The sequence below is a fragment of the Cebus imitator genome, unplaced genomic scaffold (assembly GCF_001604975.1).
Source record: "Cebus imitator isolate Cc_AM_T3 unplaced genomic scaffold, Cebus_imitator-1.0 Scaffold23, whole genome shotgun sequence".
NCBI classification, from domain to species: Eukaryota; Metazoa; Chordata; class Mammalia; order Primates; family Cebidae; genus Cebus; species Cebus imitator.
The window spans coordinates 4,948,640-4,970,672 of NW_016107338.1; the positions used below are offsets into that span (position 1 = coordinate 4,948,640).

General features: G+C 40.3%; 1 protein-coding gene across 3 annotated transcripts in view; it reads right to left on the bottom strand.

Moving 5' to 3' along the window:
* ARHGAP25 (Rho GTPase activating protein 25) overlaps positions 1–22,033 on the bottom strand; it is an 86,656-nt gene that overhangs the window by 29,314 nt on the left and 35,309 nt on the right. For 2 of the 3 annotated variants that reach the window (XM_017522092.2, XM_017522091.2), the window contains exons 2-4: positions 21,818–22,017; positions 14,462–14,549; positions 8,772–8,888 (exon numbers count right to left, since the gene is read on the bottom strand). In XM_017522092.2, coding sequence (XP_017377581.1) covers positions 8,772–8,888; positions 14,462–14,549; positions 21,818–22,017 — 405 coding nt within the window. The remainder of the gene's footprint in view (positions 1–8,771; positions 8,889–14,461; positions 14,550–21,817; positions 22,018–22,033) is intronic. The other variant, XM_017522093.2, reaches the window with a different exon arrangement.

Genomic DNA, 22,033 nt, shown 5'->3' on the forward strand with positions numbered 1-22,033 from the left:
CCAAGGAAATCATACAGAGTCTTCACCACTGCATACACCAAGAAGCAAAGCCAAATGGCCCTACCCAACCGACATCATAGTCACATCTTCAAGAAAAAATGTCCCCCCACCCAGCAATGAATATAAATTCAAAAATAAGACGAAGTGACTGTTGCTTCAGATGTGCAGAAATCAATGTAACAATACAGGAAGCATGAAAAAGCAATGCAATATGACACCCTCAAGAAAGACAATAATTCTCTAGCAATAGCTCCTAACCAAAAAAAAAAATCTTCAAAACACTAGATAAAGAATTCAAAATATTGATTTTTAAGGAAGCCTCATTAGATGCAAAAGAAATCTAAAATCAATACAAAGAAATCAGAAAATCAATTCAGGATATGAATGATAAATTTACCAAGAAGATAGATATCTTTTTAAAAATCCAAACAGAAACTCTGGAACAAAAAACATTTATTGAAGGGATTACAAAAACATTCGAAAGCTAAAGCTTTCTCCCATTAGACCAAGCAAAAGGGCAGAACTTCAGAACTTGAATACAAGTATTTTGAAATAATCCAACCAGGCAAAAATAAAGAAAAAAGAATAAAAAGGAATGAACATAGTGTTTGAGTCATTTGGAACTACATAAACCAACTGATTTAACAACTCTAAATACATATGCACTCAACACTGGAGCACCCAGATTCATAAAACAAATATTACTAGAACTAAAACTAAGAAAGAGATGGACAGAAACACAATAATAGTGGAAATGCAACATCTCATTCTCAGCATTACACAGATCATCTAGATAGAAAATCAATTTAAAAATTGGTCTTAAATTAGACTTTACACCAAATGGGATGAATAGACATTTACAGAACATTCTATACAACAATTGCAGAACATACATTCTTCTCAACAACACAAGGAACACTCTCCAAGACAGACCATATGTCAAGCAACAAAACAAGTATCAACAAATTTTTAAAAACTGAAATCATATCAAGTATTTTCTTGGACTATAACGGAATAAAACTAGAAATCAATACCAAGAGGTACTTCAAAAATGGTACAAATGCATGGAAACTAAACAGCATGCTACTGAGTGATCATTGGGTCAATGAAGAAATTAAGATGGAAACCTAAAAAATTTTAAACAAATGAAAATATAAACGAACATACCAAAACCTGTAGGATACAGCAAAAGCAAAGAGAGATGTTAATAGCATTAAATACCGACATCAAAAAGTAGAAAGAGTACAAATGAACAACCTAGCTTCACACCTCAAGGAACTAGAAAAGCAAGAACAAACCAAACTCAAAATTACCAGAGGAAAAGAAATAACAAAGATCAGAGCAGAACTGAATAAAATAGAAACCAAAGAAACAATACAAGGGATCAACAAAGAGCTAGCTTTTCAAAAAGATAAACAAAAGTATTAAACTTCTAGTCAGATGAACCAAGAAAAAGAAAAAAAGAGATCCAAATAAATCAAATGAGAAATGAAAAATGAAACATTACAACTGATACCATCAAGATACAAAAGATCATCAGATATTATTATTAACAACTAGATGCTCACAAACTAGAAAACCTAGAGGAAATGGATAATTTCCTTGAAACATATACCTCCCAAAATTGAAGCAGGAAGAAATAGAAAGCCTGAAATGACCAACAAAGAGTAGTGAGATTGCATCAGTAATAATAAATCTCCCAAAAAAGAAAAGCCCAGGACCAGATGGATTTACAGTTGAATTCTACCAAACATACAAAGAAGATCTAATACCAATCCTCCTGAAACTGTTCCCGAAAGATGAAGAGAAAATTCTCCCTAACTCATTCTACAGAGTCAGTATCACTCTAATACCAAAACCAGACAAGTACATAACAACAACCAAAAAGAAAACTATAGACCAATATCCCTGATGAATATAAACTCAAAAATCCTCAACAAAATACTAACAAATCAAATCCAACAGCACATCAAAAAGATAATACAGCATGATCAAACAGCTTATATATCAGGAATGTAAGGATGATTCAATATACACAAATCAATAAGTGTGATACATCACACAAACAGAATTAAGGCAAAAATCACATGATCCTCTCAACAGACATAGAAAAAGCATATGATAAAATTCAGCATCTGTTCATAATAAAAATTTTCAATAAACTAGGCATAGAAGAAACGTGTCTCAAAATAATATGGGTCATATGCAACAAATGCACAGCCAACATCATACTGAAAGGGAGAAAGTTGATAGTATTCCCACTAAGAACTGGAACAAAACAAGGATGTCAACTTCACCATTCCTACTCAATAGGAGTCAAACTCAGAATAATCAGGCAAGAGAAAGGAATAAATGGTATCCAAACTGGAAAAGAGAAGGTCAAATTATCCCTATTCGCTGACGATGTGATCTTATATCTAGAAAAGCCTAAGGACTCCACCAAAAAACTCTTAGATTTGATACATGTATTCAGTAAAGTTTCAGGATACAAAATCAACATACAAAAATCAATAGCATTTCTAAATACCAGTAATGATCTAGCAGAAAACAAAATCAAGAAGGCATTCTGATTTACAATAGCTATAAAAAAAATAAGATACCTAAGAATATATTTAACCAAGACATGAAAGATCTCAATAAGGAAAACTACAAAACACTGGCAAAAGAAATTATAAATGACACAAACAAATACAAAAAAATCTCATGCTCATGCATCGGAAAAATCAATATCATTAAAATCATCATGTTGCCCAAATCAATCTACAGATTCAGTACAATTCCTATTAAAATACCAATGTCAGTCATTTCTTCACAGAACTAGGAAAAGAATCCTAAAATTTATATTTAACCAAAAAGAACTGAAATAGCCAAAGCAAACATCAGAAAAAAAAACAAAAAAACAAAAAAAAAAAACAAGGCTGGAGGCATCATATTACTTGACTTCAAATTATACTACAAGGCTATGATAACCAAAACAGCATGTTACAGGCATAAAAACAGACACATAGATCAAGGGAACAGAATAGAGAATCTAGAAATACAGCCACATATTTACAGCCAATTGATCTTTGACAGTCTATAAGAATATACCCTGGAGAAAAGACACCCTTTTCAATAAGTGGTAAGTGGTGCTGGAAAAATCTGATTGACAAATGCTGAAGGATGAAACTGGAGCCCTATCTGTCACCGTATACAAAAATCAATTCAAGATGTTTAAAAACTTAAATGTAAGATCTGAAACCATAAAAACGCTAGAATAAAACCAAGGGAAACCTCTTCTGGACATTGGTCTAGGCAAAGAATTCATGACTAAGACCTCAAAAGCACAGGCCACAAAAATAAAAATAAACAAATAGGACTTAATTAAGCTAATAAGTTTCTGTATGGCAAAAGAAATGATCAACAGAGTGAGCAGACAACCTACTGAATGGGAGAAAATAGCTGCAAACTATGCAGATGATAAAGGACTAATATACAGAATCTACAAGGAGCTCAAATAATTAAACAATAATAAAATATCCTCAACATTACTAATCAGCAGAGAAATGCAAATAAAAACCTTAATGAGATAGCGTCTTACACCAGTCTGACTGGCTATTATCAAAGAGTAAAAAAATAACAGATGTTGGTCAAGATGCAGAGAAAAGGGAACACTTACACTGTTGGCTGGAATGTAAATTAGTTCAACCTCTATGGAAAACAGTATGGATATTTCTCAGAAAACTAAAAATAAAACTATCATTTGATCCAGCAATCTCACTATTGGGTAACTACCCAAAGGAAAGGAAATCATTATGACAAATACCTTCACTTGTATGTTTCTCATAGGATTATTCAGAATAACAAAAACATGGAATCAATCTAACTGTCCATCAACAGATGATCGGATAAAGAAAATATGGTATATAGACACAATGGAATACGTGCTATTCAGCCAAAGACTAGTAAATATGAAATTTCAAAGTAAATATGAAATTTGCAGCAACAGCGATGGAACTAGAAGCCATTTTTAAGTGAAACAAGTCAGACACAGAAAGACAGATATCACACATTCTGACTTACAAGTGGAAGCTAAATAATGTGTACACATGGACATAGAGTGTGGAATTATGGAAAACAGAAACTTGGAAGGATGAGGGGATGGAAGGGGGTGTATTATGAGAAATTACCTAATTGGTACAATGTGTGTTATCTGGAGGATGGTACCCTAAAAGCCCTGGCCACTACTACACAATCTATGCATGTAACAAAATTGCACCTGTACTCCAAAATTTATAGAAATTAATAATAATTTCAAAAACACAGGACTTGTTTGAGGACCTTAAATTTGGGTTGGGTAGAGCAGGACAATGTAATGCATTGTTTCCTCATTCAGCAATGGCCTGAGCAAAACCTCAGATGGCTCATCTCTGGAGGAAGAGGACAAAAGCAGGTCTGGACAGAGTGACAATTTGCAATTTGAACTGCTTGCTCCCTGGAGATGGGACAGGGACCAGTGTGGAGATCCAGAGAAGGCATGGATGTCTTACTCAAAGGAGGGAGTAGTTTAGAGAAAATGGGCAGGAGTAAGCTGAGAGTGAGTTGTCAGAAATCACAAGCCTCAGGAAAGGGTTGTAAGAAATTAGCCCACTGAGAAGAAAAAGACTGAAATGCCAATGTGCTGCCCTCTAAGGTGAGATGAATGCTCAGAGCCAACTACAGGCAGGAGAAGCCCTGAGGAAGAAGTGAGGAAGAAGTTAGGAATGTTGTGAAAACCATGTGGGCCATCTCTCCAGCCAAGGGAGAAAAGGAGCCCAAAAGGGGACTGTGGGCCAAAAGAGGTATCAGCTCTGCAGAATTGTCATCAGATTAACTTCTAAAATTGAAAATTGGGATTCATTCCCTAGGGTGTACCGATGGGCTACAGGTGTCTAAAAATATTTTGCTGTTGAAAGCAAAATTGTTTTTGCCTAGATATTTTTTTCTGGGGAGAATTTCTGTAGCTTTCATCAGATTCTCCAAGGGGGTCTTTTAAGAGCTTCACCAAGATTCACCACTGACATACGTAAAGGGAGACAGTATAATTCTAGAGGACACAAACCATTTACTGAATAATCTCTCAGATAATCTGATCATTACCTTACCAAAAAGAGCCTATTGAGGGAGCAGAACATAGTGCTACTATGGGAAAATGAGGTCACTTTTTCACCCATTCTATTAATAAATCTTTGTTGAGTACTGTTTAGATTCTTGGATACTGTACAAGACAAAAAAGAAAAAAACAGTTCCTGCCAAGTAGATTGAAACTTTTGTTCCAGTAAGGGGAGTCTAGTTAGGAACAAAACAAATGAATAAAATATTTAGCATGTTAGAAAGGTTCAATGTTAAACTGAATGATACAGGAAGGCTTACTGAAGTGATGTTTGAGCAAAGACCTGAAGATAGTTAAGGGACCAAGCCATGCACCTACCTGGGGATAGAGGATTCCAGGCAGAGGAAACAGCAAGGGCAAGGGCCTGAAGGCAGGAACAAGGCTAGGATGTTTGAAGAGGCTGGTGAAGCTAGTGAAATGAGCATGGGAGAGGGTTCTAGAAAACAAGTTCAGAGGAGAAATGCAGGGGAGGGGGACAGACTGTGTGCTATAAGATTATTATAAGGCTTTTGACTTTTACTCTGAGTGAGGAAGGAAGCCTCTGGAGAATGATGAGCTGAGAAGAATCTTGGTATGACAAGTTTACCCAGCTCACTCTGGCTGCTCTGTTGAAAACAGACTGTAAGATGGCAGGGGTGAATGTGTGGAGATGAGTTTGAAGGCTAGAACTGTACTTTGACAAGAAAGGATTCCAATTGCATCAGGGTGGTAGTGAAGGTAGTGGGAAGGGTACAGGCTCTGGGTGGAAAAACCATAGAAAGTTTCACAAAGGGCAAGAAAGAGGTGGCAGGAACATGCCTCAGTGACTTTACAGTATTTGGGAGGCAGACTTTGCTGTGGAAAGCAGACAAGTTCCTCTTCAAAGTTTCCTTGCTTGTTAAACAACAAATCCTTCTTGCTTTTTGCTACTAACTCTTTGTTAAGTCCTATCCTATGTAGTTGTCAAACATGCTTACAGGCACATAGTACATTCTATGTCCTTGTACTTTAACCAGGATTATCTGTGCTGGATGTGTTCACAGGCATGTCCCAGCTCATAGCCTATGCCCCTTCCTTATTTGGACTTCATTTTTGTTCTCCATTGCTTTTACTTATTTAGAAAAGTTTTAAGTTGTTAGCCATTTGGGTTTTAGTTTAGATTGTGAGGTCTGGTTCCAGCCAACAGAGATCAAACATGGCAGTAAGGACAATCCTCAAATATGTAAGGGATAAATATGTCTGCTTTTCCTTTGTTCGTAGTACTTTCATGGCAAGATGGCTGGTGAGGGTACCCTTCCTACAGAAAGTAAAAATTGCTTTGCTGAGTGATCCTTTATTTCAGTGCTAATTTTTCTTTGTGGCACTGAGCATCTGTTTCCAACACTTGCCCATCTAGTCAACCCATGTTAGAAGTGCTTTCCAAGTGGTAATGTGCTGTGGTAAAGCCCTGGCCTTGCGCCTCACCTGTTGGACCCATGGGACAGGTCATTTGTCCCTTTAAAACCAACATTCCCTAACTTACAAATAGTAAGAATAAATTTCTGATTAGCTCAAGTGGCCTAAAATGAGACTCTATACTGTCTTAAAAATTCCCTCACATTCTGGAATCTATGATTTTGGTTAGTAACTTTAAAAATGGCTGCACACGGTGGTTCATGCCTGTAATCCTGGCACATTGGGAGGCCGAGGCGGGTGGATCAGCTGAAGTCAGGAGTTCGAGACCAGCCTGGCCAACAAGGTGAAACCCTGTCTTTATTAAAAATTAGCTGGATGTGGTGGCACACACCTGTAATCCCAGCTACTTGGGAGGCTGAGGTAGGAGAATCACTGAATCCAGGAAGCCAAGGTTGCAGTGGGCCAAGATCGCACCACCGCACTCCAGTGTGGGAGACAGAGCGAGACTCCATCTCAAAAAAAAAAAAAAAATTTTGAGATGCCATATCAGAGGTAACATTTTTTTGAATAAGTAAGTGGTGTTGCACTCTGATTTTCCCTCCCCTGGACTTTCCACCGCCTACAGGACTTATGCTTGACTTGCTTCTCAGGGTGGTGGTCTTGGGGAGTGGTGAGGGTAAAATCCCCATGTGTATCATGACAGAGTACAACAGTTCACTATGGCAAGGCTCAGCCAAGCATCACAGTAGCCACAGAACCTAGTGAAAGTGCACGGATAGCATTTTGACTCAGCGCAGGTGCATGATTAGGCAACATCCACTACCCTTGTCTATGCAGATAACTTAAAGCACTGAACCGGAGAAAACGAAAAAGGGCGGCTCACAATCTCAAAATCCAGCACAATAAGGAAGGTCACAGCTAAGATTTTCCGGCATGTTGCCTAATCATGTACCTGCTGGTCATTTGCTCCCAGAGAAAAAGACAGGGTAAAATCAATGCTGATGTCCCCTTTCTTGGTCCCAGACTCTTATCGGACCTCTTGGCAGTTTCTGCTCTTGGTTTCTTGGAGAAGCTAATGTATCTAACCAGCAAATTTCTCTTGATTGCTTGACGTTATTGGATATGATTTCTATTTGTAACCAAATAAACTCTGAAATGTATCAATTAAGATTCCATAGCAACTCGGGGGAAAGGCTTCAGCCATAAAATTTTTTAAAAAGTGTATATATGTAAACAGCAGATGAAAGAAAAACATAAAAGTGCCTCTGGTGGAGTATTTTTTCTTTACTTTTCAGAAAATTATTGTGGTATTCTTGAAATTTCTGAAAGACGCTCTTGGGCAGTCAATAAATATTTAACATTCAAACTATGAAAGCCTCCCTAAATGATATCCAAAATAATGCACCACGCAGTCAACACATAATTATATATTTAAGATTATCTGGAGTTGACCCAAGTAGGCATGCTCCTAAAAAGTTGAAGGAAAATATTAGCTTGAGAAGTCATACATGTCAGTTCTTTCATATTTTTATAAAAGGAGAGAAACATACTAGATTCATGTGTTTGTTAATTTCAGATGGTTTTTGCATCCGTTTTCTTTAGTCAGGACCCTCCTCAAATGTAGAAACATCACCAGGATTCCCAGAGAGCTCAAATTCTTAAGCTGTGAAACCCAGAAAAGTGTTGAATGCTTGCAGGTGTGCAGAAATCAGCATTTTACTGAATACCTGCAAGATTCCAGACACAATTCCTGAACCCTCCCCAGTCTGACCACCCCTCTTTTGGACAGCAGCTTTATTTTTTTGTGCTGACTTATGCAGCCTAACTCATGCTTTCAACATAGCTCTTGCCATCAGCTCCCAGAACCAGGCAGACTCACGGTGCTGCATGAGCCAGTGCTGCTGGGGACCAGGGTCAGCTCATCCAAGCCATTCATTTTACAGACGAGAGTACTTTGGCCCAGAGAGGAGAAAAAACTGCTCCAGATATCATGCACATTTACTCAGTGCAAAGGACTTGCTTTCCCTCCAGTTAATTTGGAGATGGCTCTTTGAGATGACCTGGGTGGGGCAGGGGGTGGGAAGCTAGAAGCTCTGAGTCCACTTTTCCTCCACATTTGACAGAGGACTTGGCCATAGATATGCAGAGAACTGTTTTCTGGTTGTCTCTCTTGAGCACTGCTCAAGGAGCTACCACATCTGGAGCTACTTCCTACTCCCTGAGATGTCATAGGTGCCTGCCCACGAAAGCCTGCCGGGGTCCTTACCTCCAGAGGGTGCGCCGGCAACTCTCCTGAGGAATTTAACCCACTCCTCCATCTCTGCCTGGGAGCTGGCCATGAGGACATAGGAGTCCTGTCCTATGCGATTCTGGTCCCATGATGCTGGAGGAAGAAGTAGCACTTGTGAAGGTCTTAGAGTGATAAAGGCATGAAAGCAAGGGGAAGGGAACCAGACCTGAATTGATTTCTTGGTCCAGTGAAGCACTACCAGGCAAGCAACACAATGCATTGTCTAATTATCCTCAGCAGAACTGGATATTCAGGCACTCCTACTGTTTCTGCTGAAGCTCTAACTACATACAAATCATTGAATATAATGGTTTGTAATTGGGATGGCTTAGACTGAGAGCTGCTTTCATGAAGAGGACAGAAGTCATTTCCTACCAAAAGGAAAAGGAGGTTCATGGTGCAGTTTCAGCACGAAGGAAACAGGGTCAGCACATAAAAGTTAGAATACTTTATATCATCACGCCAATCATTGATACTTTCCTAAGCTAGCCCAGAGCTCAGTTGTGGGGGTAGCGAAGGGGACGAAAACCTCAGGTGGGAGTGACAGTGAGCACATGTGTGCTTTTTTCATAAAATTGGTGCTTGATGATCATATTTCTGCTCTCCTGACCACACAAGACCTTGCAAATGAAGGTTCATACTCAAGTAATGGATACATGAAACTTGTTAGAACTTTCTTTACCATTTTCACTTCAAACCTAAGATTACAGATAGGTGAACTGTTTCCTTGGTTGGTGTTCTCAAATGCACAAAAAAGGTAGGAGAAATTGAAGGGGACAGGGAGCAGGGAGGAGACCAAGAGAAAGAATGTGGGAAAGTGAAAAATAGGGAGAAAGAAGCAAGAGAAGGGAAAGGAGAGTATCAAACACAGGTCTTAGACCATGCAGTTAGTATCAGATCTGAGACTTGAACTCTAACTTCATCCATGGACCTCCTTGTAAATGGAAATCCTTGAAGTTGGGATTTTCTTTAGTTCATCAAAATAAAAAGATCTTAAAGGGGACAAGAAAATAATATTTATCAGTTTCCATTATGGGATACTATTAAATTTCAAAGTGGCTTTGTAAGCATCAATCCATTCTTCTCACAATGGCAGGCCATCTCCCTCAGAGAGCTTGCTCTAGCAGAGCAGTTGTACCTAAACCTGTATTTTTCTGCATGGTAGCAAAAGACTTTCAAATCCCCTTTGGTTCTGGTCTCTTAAGCCTATCTTAATATCACTGAGCCTCACCTCCTTTCACTCTTTGGGATGACCTGATTCTGAATCCATCTTGTCATTGGGTCATCAGGTTTTCTGACCAGAAGGGTCAGTTCATTAAGGCCCTGGCCATTAGGAGTATCCTGAGACCTGTATGTTTTGAGAAGTAAAATGATAAGTAAAAAATACTCAGGAAAGGATGAAAAGACCCTCTAGGAATTACAATATCCCTTTGAAATAGAATAAGGAGTTAGTATTCCTTCCGTTTTGTAGATAATAGAACTGAATCCCAGAGACACAAAAGCACCAATCCATCAGTATCCAGTGAGTTGCTGCCAAACTCAGGGCAAGACCTTTGGTCTCCTTACTCCGACGAAAGATTCCACCTATACTGCTTCTAAATTTGGCATATACTGCTTCTAAATTTGACCTTGGACAAAGTTTATCTGGTGTCCTTCCCCTTTCCTCTCTACCATGCCTCAACTCCAGTCTACTATGTTGTTAAAACATGCCTTCTCAATTTACCCTGATTCCTGGGAGCTCCTTTTGTTCTATCATGAGCCACCCCACTGGGAAACACCCAGGTCTCAAGATGTTTCTGAATGAGGAGGACTTCCATGAACTAACTCTTCTGGTTGGGAGAGCTGATGGCCTGATGACAGGATGATTGAGAAACAGGTTGTCCCAACGGGTGAAATAAGGTGAAGCTTGATGACATTAAGATAGGTCCAAGAGACCAGAACTAAAGGAGACTTAAAAGTCTTCTGTTGTCCTACAAAAAAAGTAAATATTTGGGGATAATTGGGGTGTAGGACAGACTTTCATTCAGAGAAAGTGTCTGACATGAATGCAAAGCTCATGAAAAGCAACTCTGACCTCATGCATATCATTTCTCTGACTTAAACATAGGCTGTTCAACATGTGTTACCCACTGGGCTGTTTCTCTTGTTGAAAATGGACCTCTCAATCTGTCTAGGGAACTCCTATCCATTATTTAAAACCCAGCTCAAATGTTATCTTTTCTAGGGACCTTTTCTTTCCCCTACTCCAAATTGAGTGGGGAGTCCTTATTCTATAATCCCTTAATATCTTGTCCTTACCTCTATCACTGCAGTAGCTAAATTATCTTGAGCAACAGTTTTCTTACCAGTACAATGGAGATGTTACTTAATATGTCCAAAACTAATGCCCTTATCCCCAACTCAGAAAAGCTTGCTACATGCACAAATCTCAGCAAAGCTCCTCAGCAAATCCATGTTTTCCATTGTTTAGGCCAAAACCTTGGAGTCAACGTTGATTTCTCTTTCTCACATCCAATACATTAGCAAATGAAGCCCTCTCTCCCTTCAAAATGTAATCAGAAATGGCTTACTTCTCAGACCCTTCATCATTGCTATCTCTGACTTGGATTCTTGCAAAAGCCTCCTCACTGGTCTCCTTGCTCTGGCCTTGCCCCTGCTACTTACTTTTATTTTCAATTCAAAAGAATTTTAAAACATGAGTCATGTCATGACACACCTCTGCTCAAAACTTTCCAGTGGCTTCCCCTCGTTCTAGCAGAAAAGCTAAAAATCTCACATTGCCTGCAAGTGCTTATGAAATCTGTGCCTACCACTGAGTAAATGTCCTATTCTTGTCTCCTGCCATCATTTCACTCTAATCACACTGGCCTCCTTGGCCTTCCTTGAACATATGAAATAGGTTCAGAGACTTTGCACTGGTCATTTCCACTTCCTGGAATGCTCTTTCTCCAGCTGTGCTCTTAGCTGACTCCCTCACTGCCTTCAGATCTGTGCCCAAAAATCACCTTCTCAATGACACAAACTCTGCTGCCTCTGTTCACAATAACCAATCAACCACCTCAGCCAGCACCTTCTCTCTCTTTGGTTTAATTTTCCCCATAATTGTTATCCTATCAAAAAACTATATAATTTGCCCATGTGTTTGGTTTGCTGCTGGTCTCTTCCCACTAGACTGCAAGGTGCATGCAGGCTGCTTTGTTCTTTGCTACATTCCCAGTCCTACAATAGGACTTGGCTCATAGGAGGTGCTCAGTGAATTTGTTGTATAAATGAGTGACGACAGATCATAAAGTGGTTTGAGAGCTAAATGAGATAACATACGCAACAGAAGGAAAAACCCCTTATCCCTGGTGATTTCCTGGGAATCAGGGAGGAGAATAGTTACTCTATGAGAGGTCAGTAGGGAGAGGGAAGCCTACCCTAAGTTGTCACCTGCACCCAATTTAAAAAAATCTAGCATGACTACAATTAAAGGTTTCCGAGTGGCCTTTGTTCAGCTAAAACTGGTGATCACAGAGAGAAGATCCTATCTAGGAAGCCCATTTCTTATACCAACATTAGCTCCCGAGAATCATCTTGCAAAAGAGGATGATACAAAGAGGAACTAAAAATTCTCTATGTTATAACATGAAGGATGTCTCACTTTAGGGTTGGGTGGAACCTTGGCAGATGATGGTATCTTTAAGAAAATTCTTACTATTACTTTAGAATTATTTGTTTTTATAAGATGTATTTGTGTGGGGGTGGGGTGAGGGAGAAACAGGAGAGAGAGAATTTGTTTGAGAATTCCTCTAGCAGCCAAGGAGACTGCTGCAAACATGGGTGAAAATAAGAGAACAAACTTTCCTCCTGCACTGGTATAGCAATGTTGAAGAGTAGGTATTTTTGGTGCAAAGCCCACTGTGAATTTTCAGCTGGGTCTCTCAGTAGGGTTTCTTTAGGTTGAAAATCCAGACTTTAGGGTACACATGTTACCATAGATGGTTGTGTCCCATGAATTGCACTGGGAGAGGAATCCTAAGAATAAAATACCCATTGTGGAAAGGGAGAGAGATTTTCCTAGCTAGGAGAGACTGAAGAAGCAGACTTTCCTGATTTTCCTCTGAAGAGAAAGAGAGGAAGATAGACTTTCAGATAAAAAAGCAAGGGAGGCTGGGCACGGTGCCTCACACCTGTAATCCCAGCACTTCAGGAGGCTGAGGCAGGTGGATCACCTGAGGTCAGAAGTTCGAGAACAGCCTGGCCAACATGTGAAACCCCATCTCTACTAAAAATACAAAACTTAGCTGGGCATGGTGGCACACACCTGTAGTCCCAGCTGCTCAGGATGCTGAGGCATGAGAATTGCTTGAACTGGGGAGACAGAGGCTGCAGTAAACCCAGATCAAACCATTGCACTCCAGCCTGGGTGACAGAGCCAGACTCCATCTCAAAATAAATAAATAAATAAAAATTTAAAAATTTAAAAAAGCAAGCAAGACAGTGTCCTGAGGGAGCCATCTAGGAACTTAAAAATGTTTTTATTTGTATTCTATAAATAGTCATAGCCAAGTTTGGGATTTTTCTGCATTATAATTATCTCTAGATTATTCCCAAATAGCAAACACTGATATGATATGCACTGTACCAAATGTTTCATATCAATTTCTTTATTTAACCTTCACTATCATCATTATTGTCCCCATTTTATAGACAAAAATCAGAGGCAGGGAGAAATTAAGTAACCTCTTACACAAACAGTAAGTGCCAGGATCAGAGCAGGCTGGCTCCAGACTGGACACTGCTAACCTCTATGCTACGCTGCCTTCTCCATCAACCTTCTTATGCACACAGTCACCTTGTGTGAGTGGGAAGGAGCGAGTGAAGAAAAGGGGCATTCAGGGACCATGTGGCCTCCTCTGCTGTGGTCAGTACAGTAGTAGCAGCAAGGTGATACAGACAGATTAGTCACTCGTTCTGGAGCCCCTGGCAGGGCTAGGGCTGGCACAGGAGCAAGCGACAGGGAGAAGGGTAGAAGCATCTCAGTGTGGCAGATCCAGGAGCATGACCCAAACTCCCCTTGTTCCAAATGCATTCGAGGAAGGAAACCCTTGATTTGAAAGAACACCCTCCGATGTGCCAGTCATGTATGCAATAGGTGGCATGCAGCACCTGACATGTGCTGAGTGCTCGGGAAGTTGGAGCTGTCATTTCTCATTAGGTCTGCAGAACCACCTGGGGCTGCTGACTTTTCACAATTTTTGACCCATAGAATGGCAATTTCACATGGTCTTATTTATATTTTAACTGAAATCTAATGACCTACTCACCATCTAGACTAAGTTCATTTTAGTGAGTAGAGAGAGTGCACTTTTCAAGTGAGTGGCTCAGTTCCTGGTACAGTACCTGGCTCCTAGCACACAGCGTTGAACAAAATGCTCACCTACTTATTTCATGGACGTTATTCAAGCACTTTATACTAGTTAATAAATGAGGATAGCTTCATTAACTGTATACAGAACCACTGTATGCTCTTAATAGTCTGGTTCGTTAGTTGGTTGAATGATTCTCCTCATATAGCTTTGACTTCTAAGATCCAGAAGTAAAATTTTACTTCTGTAAAGAATTTTACTTCTGTAAGACTTTTATTTCTGTACTGTTCCTGTGTCCTACCTGTTGTGGCCTACCTGGAATAATTTCAAAGACAAACTTCCCAGCTTCTTCTGGGTTTATGGCGATCTCCTTGATTGTACTTCCTGGTAGATATACGCAGCCCTGAAAGATGAAAAGTCAGACTTTAAGGATAAGCAGCAATTTAACACCGATGAAGTAAAATTGAGTTGGAGAATAGATAGGATAATGATGGGATGGGGAGGAGAGAAGGAGGAGAGGGACGTGGGAAGCTAGCATCTCAGTTTTAATGGGGCCCCTTCGGCTACTCAGGCATTGGGCAACTTAAAGGGCAGTTATTCGAGAGCAAAGCAGGTTCCCAGAGAGAAAAGACAGGGTTCTGATATAAGAATTAGCTAAGAGGGTGCCATCACCAATACTTGCCCCTTTCCACTTTTCCAAAGACCCAAATTCATGGCCAAATAAGACACTTGGTCTTTGTGAAGGCTAGGGAGACCATACTATCTGCCAGCCTGCCAGAGGGGTTTGGTGAGGACTGAAGCACTCAGGTCATCATTTGAGGGGATGGGAGTGGCAAGTGCCTGTACCTTTGCTAACCACCTTGAACATATGATTCATTTAGTCCTTCCAGCAGTCCTCCAAGCAAAGTATCATGCACACTTTACAGGTGAGGAAAAGAGATCAGAAAGCGTCTTTAATCTACCCAAAGTCATAGAGCTAGTGAGTGCCAGAATGGTAGTTCATCTCAGAAGTCAGTACAAAGCCAGTGCTCCTCACCATCACAGCTAAGGTTGTGGGAAATGGTCAGATGACCCTAACTCCAAGCCCAGATCCATGGAGGGGGACTGAGGGTTTAGTAAAGATTTGCTATCCCTTATACACAGGTATGTTATCAGAAAAACAAGCTGCTTCCATCATGTGTCTGCATGGTGCTTGATCACTTACAGTGATCACTTACGGTGCATTTCACTTGGGATAATTCCAGCTCAGGCTGGAGTGCAATGGCGTGATCTTGGCTCACTGCAACCTCTGCCTCCCGGGTTCAAGCAACTCTCCAGTCTCAGGCTCTGGAATAGCTGGGACTACAGGTTCACACCACCACACCTGGCTAATTTTTGTATTTTTAGTAGAGACAGCGTTTCACCATATTGGTCAGGCTGGTCCTGAACTCCTGGCCTCAGGTGATCCACCCACCTCAGTCTCTCAAAGTGTTGGGATTACAGTCATGAGCCACCGTGCCTGGTCCACTTGAGATAATTCATTAGACCCCTACAACAGCTCCATATCTATAGCACAGCAAGATTTATCACTGCTACTTTTCAGACGAGGAAACTGACGCTTCGAATGTCTTAAGTGACTGCACAAAGTGACATAGTTAATTTGCACTGGAGCTAGTTATTTGTAATTTACACCTCGCTGACTGTTAAAGGTAGCAGGTCTGATTCTGAATTGAATAAACACATGTTTTTATTTCAAAACAAAGTGTGGATGGAGATGACTGGTGGCAAAGAATACTATAAAGACAAAAAAGTTTTAAGGAAATCTCAGAAGTAAGATCCAGTTAGGAGCCTAAGAAAATAAATGTTTCTTGAGGGTCTAGAAATAAAAATGCCTAAGACTGAGGGAGAACAAGACAAGAAGAGGAGGAGGAGGAGGAGGAGGAACAGAAAGGGCAGGAGAAGGAATAGGAGAAAGAACAAATGGAGGAAGAGAATGAGAATGAAAGGCAAGGAAAGGGAGAAAAGGGAAGGGGAAGGAGGAGATCAGTCTAAAAAAATGGAATTCTGCAATTCCTCTACATTCCTCTAATTTTATTATTTAAAAATAACATCCACCTACACAGTCCTCACCATCTTCAATAAATCACATCAATGCCTTCAGAAAAAATGACCCTGAGGTTGTACTGCTGAACTACTTTGGATGAGTTATGGCACCAGAATAAAACGCCCTGTTTCTTTTAGACAGGGCGGAGCACTGTCTGGTAAAAGAAGGAAAGGGCAATCGCAGAGGTGTCTGCCTACTCTAAGTACTTCTCTAAACTGTCATTTGATACCCAAAATCATTTCCTCAGAAATTGTAACAATAGAATACTAAAAATATATATGCCGTTTATTGAGCAGTTCTTAGGTGTCTGACTATGCCAATTGCCCTGAATATATCAGCACATCTAACCTTCATAAGAAGTCTAGGAGGGAAGGACCGTTATTGTCCCCCATTGGAGAAATGAAGAAGTAAATCTCAAAGAAGTTAATTAGCTGACCCAGGATCACAAAAGCTAGATAATAAGAAATCTACGATTCCAACCTCAGTCAGTGTGATTCCAGAATTACAAATAAGGCTTTACTTACAAGTCCCACTTGCTGAAAGAAGTTAACAATCAGAATTAAACATGTTCACACCAAGGCATAAATGACTAATTGCAGGCCCTTTCCTTGTACTCAGCATGAGAGCCTTGAACTTCATAAATGGCAAGAGGAAGGTAGACGAGAGGAAGAAACACCAGTAGGGGTGAGGGTGGGGACACTGATGGGGAAGGAAGAATTGTTCCAGGAAGAGAAGGGCCCAAGTTACCCAGAGCCACTTTCATCTGCTTAGCAAGTTGACTGGGGTGGACTCTGTTTAAAGATGGAAGGATGGAAATATTTATGCAGGGGGCTATAAGTCTTTCAGCAGTAAAGCAGTGGAGACAGCTGTGACAGTGAGGTACAAAAATATCTAGAATTCCCTAGCTATAACTTTTAAATCCACTTATAAGTTGATTTAGAACTAAATTTCAGCCCAATTCCTTGATAAAGCATTTTTCAAAATGCTTATATTGGCTCATGAGAACTTAACTATTGCATTTTAAGCCAGTTAAACACAGCTATTACTAAAACTTAAATTCTATAAGCTTACAATGAAGTATTTTCTATTAAAAAGGTAAGGATACTTAAAATTGACAACTTTCTGATTCTTTGCTATATTTTGCTATCATTTCTGCTGTTGTGATTACTTCCTCTATTCTATCTGTGTGGTGAAAATCCTATATAACATGGTGCTATTACATGTCTCTTCTCAACTCTGAGTTCAGTGTTCAAATAATCACGTTGGTAGCTTGCATCAGTCATGACCAGAGTATCTGCAGCACAGAAATTAGCAAATGTTGCACTTCAATCAACTCTCCCATCAGAGGGCTGATTGTTAACTATTTACCAGCACATTGCTGGTAGACAATCACTTGTGGCAAAGTCTCAGAAAACAGATGAGAAAATGGGAAGATGGGTCGACCTTACTACTAGGATTGTCTGAGACCATCATTGTAACAGAAACTTGAGGGCAATAAGCTGAGATTCTGTTTGAAACAACTTCCCTGACAAAGAACTTTTTAGAATGGTTTATATAAAGCTAGTTCACTGACTTACTCAGCCTTATCATGTTGAAACTGGACAGGATCTTTCTGAGAACTCAAGAAAAAAATGCACAGACGTCTTCTATAGGGCCACAAGATTCCTCAAAAGCACATATAGAAAAGTCTATCATACACGGTTCCATAATTTATTTACATTCTCCTTTGTCAGATGCTAGGTTCAGTGTTTCTCATTATAAGTAGCGGTGAGTCTAGGTGTGGTGGCTCACGCCTGTAATCCCAGCACTTTGGGAGGCCGAGGTGGGCCAATTGCCTGAGCTCAGGAGTTTCAGACCAGTCTGGGCAATATGGTGAAACCCCATGTCTACTAAAAATATAAAAAATTAGCCAGGCGTGGCAGCATGCACCTGTAGTCCCAGCTACTTGGGAGGCTGTGGTAGAATAATTGCTTGAACCCAGGAGGTGAAGGTTGCAGTGAGCCAAGATCGTGCCACTGAACTCCAGCCTGGTTGATATAGCGAGACTGTCTCCATAAATTTTTTTTTTATATAAGATGGTGTTTCACCATTATGACCAGGATGGTCTTGAACTCCTGACCTCAGGTGATCCACCCACCTTGGCCTCCCAAAGTGCTAGGATTACAGGCGTGAGCCACCGCTGCCGGCCCAAAAATTTTTTAAAAAGCATTGAATATTCTTATTATTTCTTTTGGAACTTTGTAGACCCAGAATCACTGTGTCTAAGGGTTTGACAATTTTTTCATGTTTAGTAAATCTAGCCAAATGACTTTCTAGAAAGTTTGTACCAATGGACACACACATCATCATTGTATGTGAGGGCTCTTACACCTGATTGCTCCAAGATTATTGTGCTGTTTCTGTTTTTTGGTATCTTGGGGGATATATCCGATGATTGTATGCATTCCTTTTAAATTTACAACTATTGTCCTTTAATTATAAAAATATTATAAAAGAAACATTAAAACTTGTATGTGTAGCCCCAGTATTCCGAGATAACCATGGTTAATACTTCTGTGTATGTCTTTCTAGGCTTTTTTCCATAAATACAAATTCATGATTTTTTTTCAAGAATGGGATAAGTATATACATCATATTCTGTTGTAAACTGCTTTTTAAAGACAATAATACTATGGACATCTTTCCTTTTCAAAAAGTATTAATTAGGAGCATCAATGTCTGAATTGTATTCTATTGTATACACATATAAATGTAGCCTAATATAAGTTAGCCCCTACCAGTGGTCATTGTTTTTACATCACTAATGTAAACAATGCTGTGGGGAATCTACTTAATTGTTATTTGTGATAACAGTATGAACATCAGCCCAAATTCCCAACAGTGGAAAATTAATTATATAAATTATAGAATATTCTTGATTGTTTTGATATTAAAAATTACATTGTAGAATAATATTTAATGTTAGGAGGCAAAATTCATGACATAGTGTTAACTTTTTCATTAAATAACATTTATTATACATATTTTGCATTTATAATAGATGAGTTCTTAAACACATATGCATAGGGAAGACTGAATGTGGAGGGGATATAGGTGGCTATTCCTTACTGATGAGATTGTGCATAATTTTTATTTTCTACTTTGTGCTTTTCTGCATCTTCCAAATTTCCTACCATGCAAAAGCTTTTGTAATCAAAATATACATGTCAACATGCAGTAAAATACACTATTCTTTCTAAGGAATTATTATTTTATTCCTAAAAGTTTTATTTTTCTATTTTTCATAACTGAAATAAGTGTTGGATTTTATCAACACGTTTTTCAGCCATCTACTGAAGGGTTGTGTGGTTTTGCTTACTTGACCTATTGATCCAAAATCAATAGATTTCTCCCAAATAAATTACCCTGTCATCCTAGAAGTGCTACCTAATTATCTCAGGCTAATTTAGTCCTGAGAAGGCTTTGGGTTTCTTCCTCCCAGAAGTAAAGAGGAGAAGCAAGAACCTTTAGGTATTTATTTTACTCTTTGACATTAGTTTATATTTTTACAAAACAGTTTTTTATACCTGCTTCATATCATTTGATCCTGTGACAAATGAGGGCCAGGTAGTATTGTCTGATTTTATAAAATAATAAACAGGAGTCCAGAAAAATTAAATAATTACAGGGCCACACAGTGGTGGAACCAGGGAAAGAACACATAATCTGATATAAAGTACCTCTCACCCTCTATATTTCACGGAAACACACTCAGCTGCCCCTTTCATTGATTTGGGATGGCCAGATAAAGCCTAATTGCCATCTCCCTCACACTCTACAGATAGGAAGACTTCCTCTATTGTCTTAACACGTCAACCACCATCTTAGCCGGAATTGCTTGGCTTTAATAAGGTCTGGGGTGTTTATAAAGAGAAGGAAGTCTGGTTACCACACACAGAACACTAGGCAAGAGTCCAGTCTGTGATGGAGTCCCTGTGATCCCTCCCTGGCCTCTGCAGTGACAAACACAGTTCAGAGCTCTTAAGTAGAGGAACTGGTTAACTAAGTCCTGCTGATACGTAATGAATCCTCAAGCCTGCCCTTAAAGAAAACTGTCCTCTTCCAAAATGACCTTTTCATTTTGGTACCATCCACCCCCAATATCTACACATTTCTTGTCCTCACCTTTCTTGGGATTTTGTTCTGGCTACAGAAGGTTCTAGAGTCTGTCTTCCTGAATAAGCTCCTTCTGGCCAAGACCACCCTTCCATCTTCACAGGCATGAGTTCTAGGTGAGTGACCAGCTGTGTTGGACACCCTGAGACATCCAGTTTGCACCTGAGGTCCTGGGGTAACTGTTCAGCGTGTCCTCTTTGATTGCTGCACACCACAATGGCCAAAAAAGTGATGAGGTTGGATGGGTGAAGAGACCTAGGCCCAAGATTTAGGCTGAAAGCCCATTCTCACAGGCTTAGCCACTGCATCAGGAAATCTCGTTTGGTCTACTTTCAAAGTATATCCAGAAGCTGACCATTTTCCTCCAGCCCACAACTCTTACTGAGATCCTAAACATCATAACCCCTTACCTAGATCACTTGCGTCTTCCCCCCCCCCGCCAATCTATTTTTCAGCACAGGAGTCAGAGCTGTCTTTTCACAGTGTAAACAAGACTGTCAGTCTTTGCACAGAGCCCTGCAATGCCTCCCTGTGGCCCTCAGTGGGAATGCTCAAGTCCTTACAGCAGCCTGCAGTGCCCCAGCAGTCTGCTCCCTGGGACCCCTGACTACCCTCTGGCTTCTCAGACCTCATTTCCTGTGATTCCTACCCGCTAGCTCTGCTCCCACCACAGTGCCCTCCTTGCTATTCCCCACGCAAGCTAGACGTGCTCCCTTAGGAGCTTTAGCACCGGCTGTTCTCTCTGCCTGGAACAGTCTTCCCCAGAGATCTACCCAGCTTGTTTCCTCTCCTCTTCAGTCTTGGCCCCAGTGTCACCCTCTTCCTGAGGTCACTTGACCATCCTTTTTAAAATTGCATCTTCCCTTAACTCTTGATACCTGTTAGCTCATCCTATTTTTTTTCTCATAGAACTAATCTTTTTCCTAACAAACTACACACTTTTCTTATTTGTTATGTTTATGTGTCTTTTCCTCCACATTCCAAGCTCCATATGGTAGAGAATTTTATCTGTTTTGCCCATTGTTTATTTCAAGTACCTAGAACAGTGTCTGGCATATAATAAATTCTCAATAAATACTTCCTGAACAAACAAATCAATCTGCCCCAGAATCGGTTTTCCTGAACCCCAATCCACTCTCTCTGGGCCCTTAGCTGAGTGTCACCACCACCACCGCCCTTCACCAGTCTTGACTTAGAGCCCTGAGTAGGAAATGCCACAGTGACCATCCTGGCGCTTCCTGAAGGGCCACTCTGTCATCTTTGCAGCTCAGTTTATGTATCTAGGAAATGGGGTAAAGGAAAAAGCAATCTCCTCTGCAATGGGTGTGTCTAGTCCTAATGAGAAGGCCCCTGTGAGTTTAAGGGCAATCCCAGCGGGCTCCAGGCCCACCTCCTCCGCGCCTTATGAACGGGACAAACGGCCTGGCTGGTACCTGGGGCTTCGTGTCCTCTTCGTCCTTGTAGTAGTAGAGCTGCTGCGCCCTCAGCACAAAGTACCTCTGCTGCCAGTTCTTCACGATGGACCTCTGCTTCTTCAGCCAGCCCATCTTGATGGGCCTCTCCAGCGGGTTGGGGGTGGACGATGGATGGAAGGCCGCCATCTGCTCGCCGGTCATCACGCTCCTTGACCGAGCTATAGAGAGGAACAG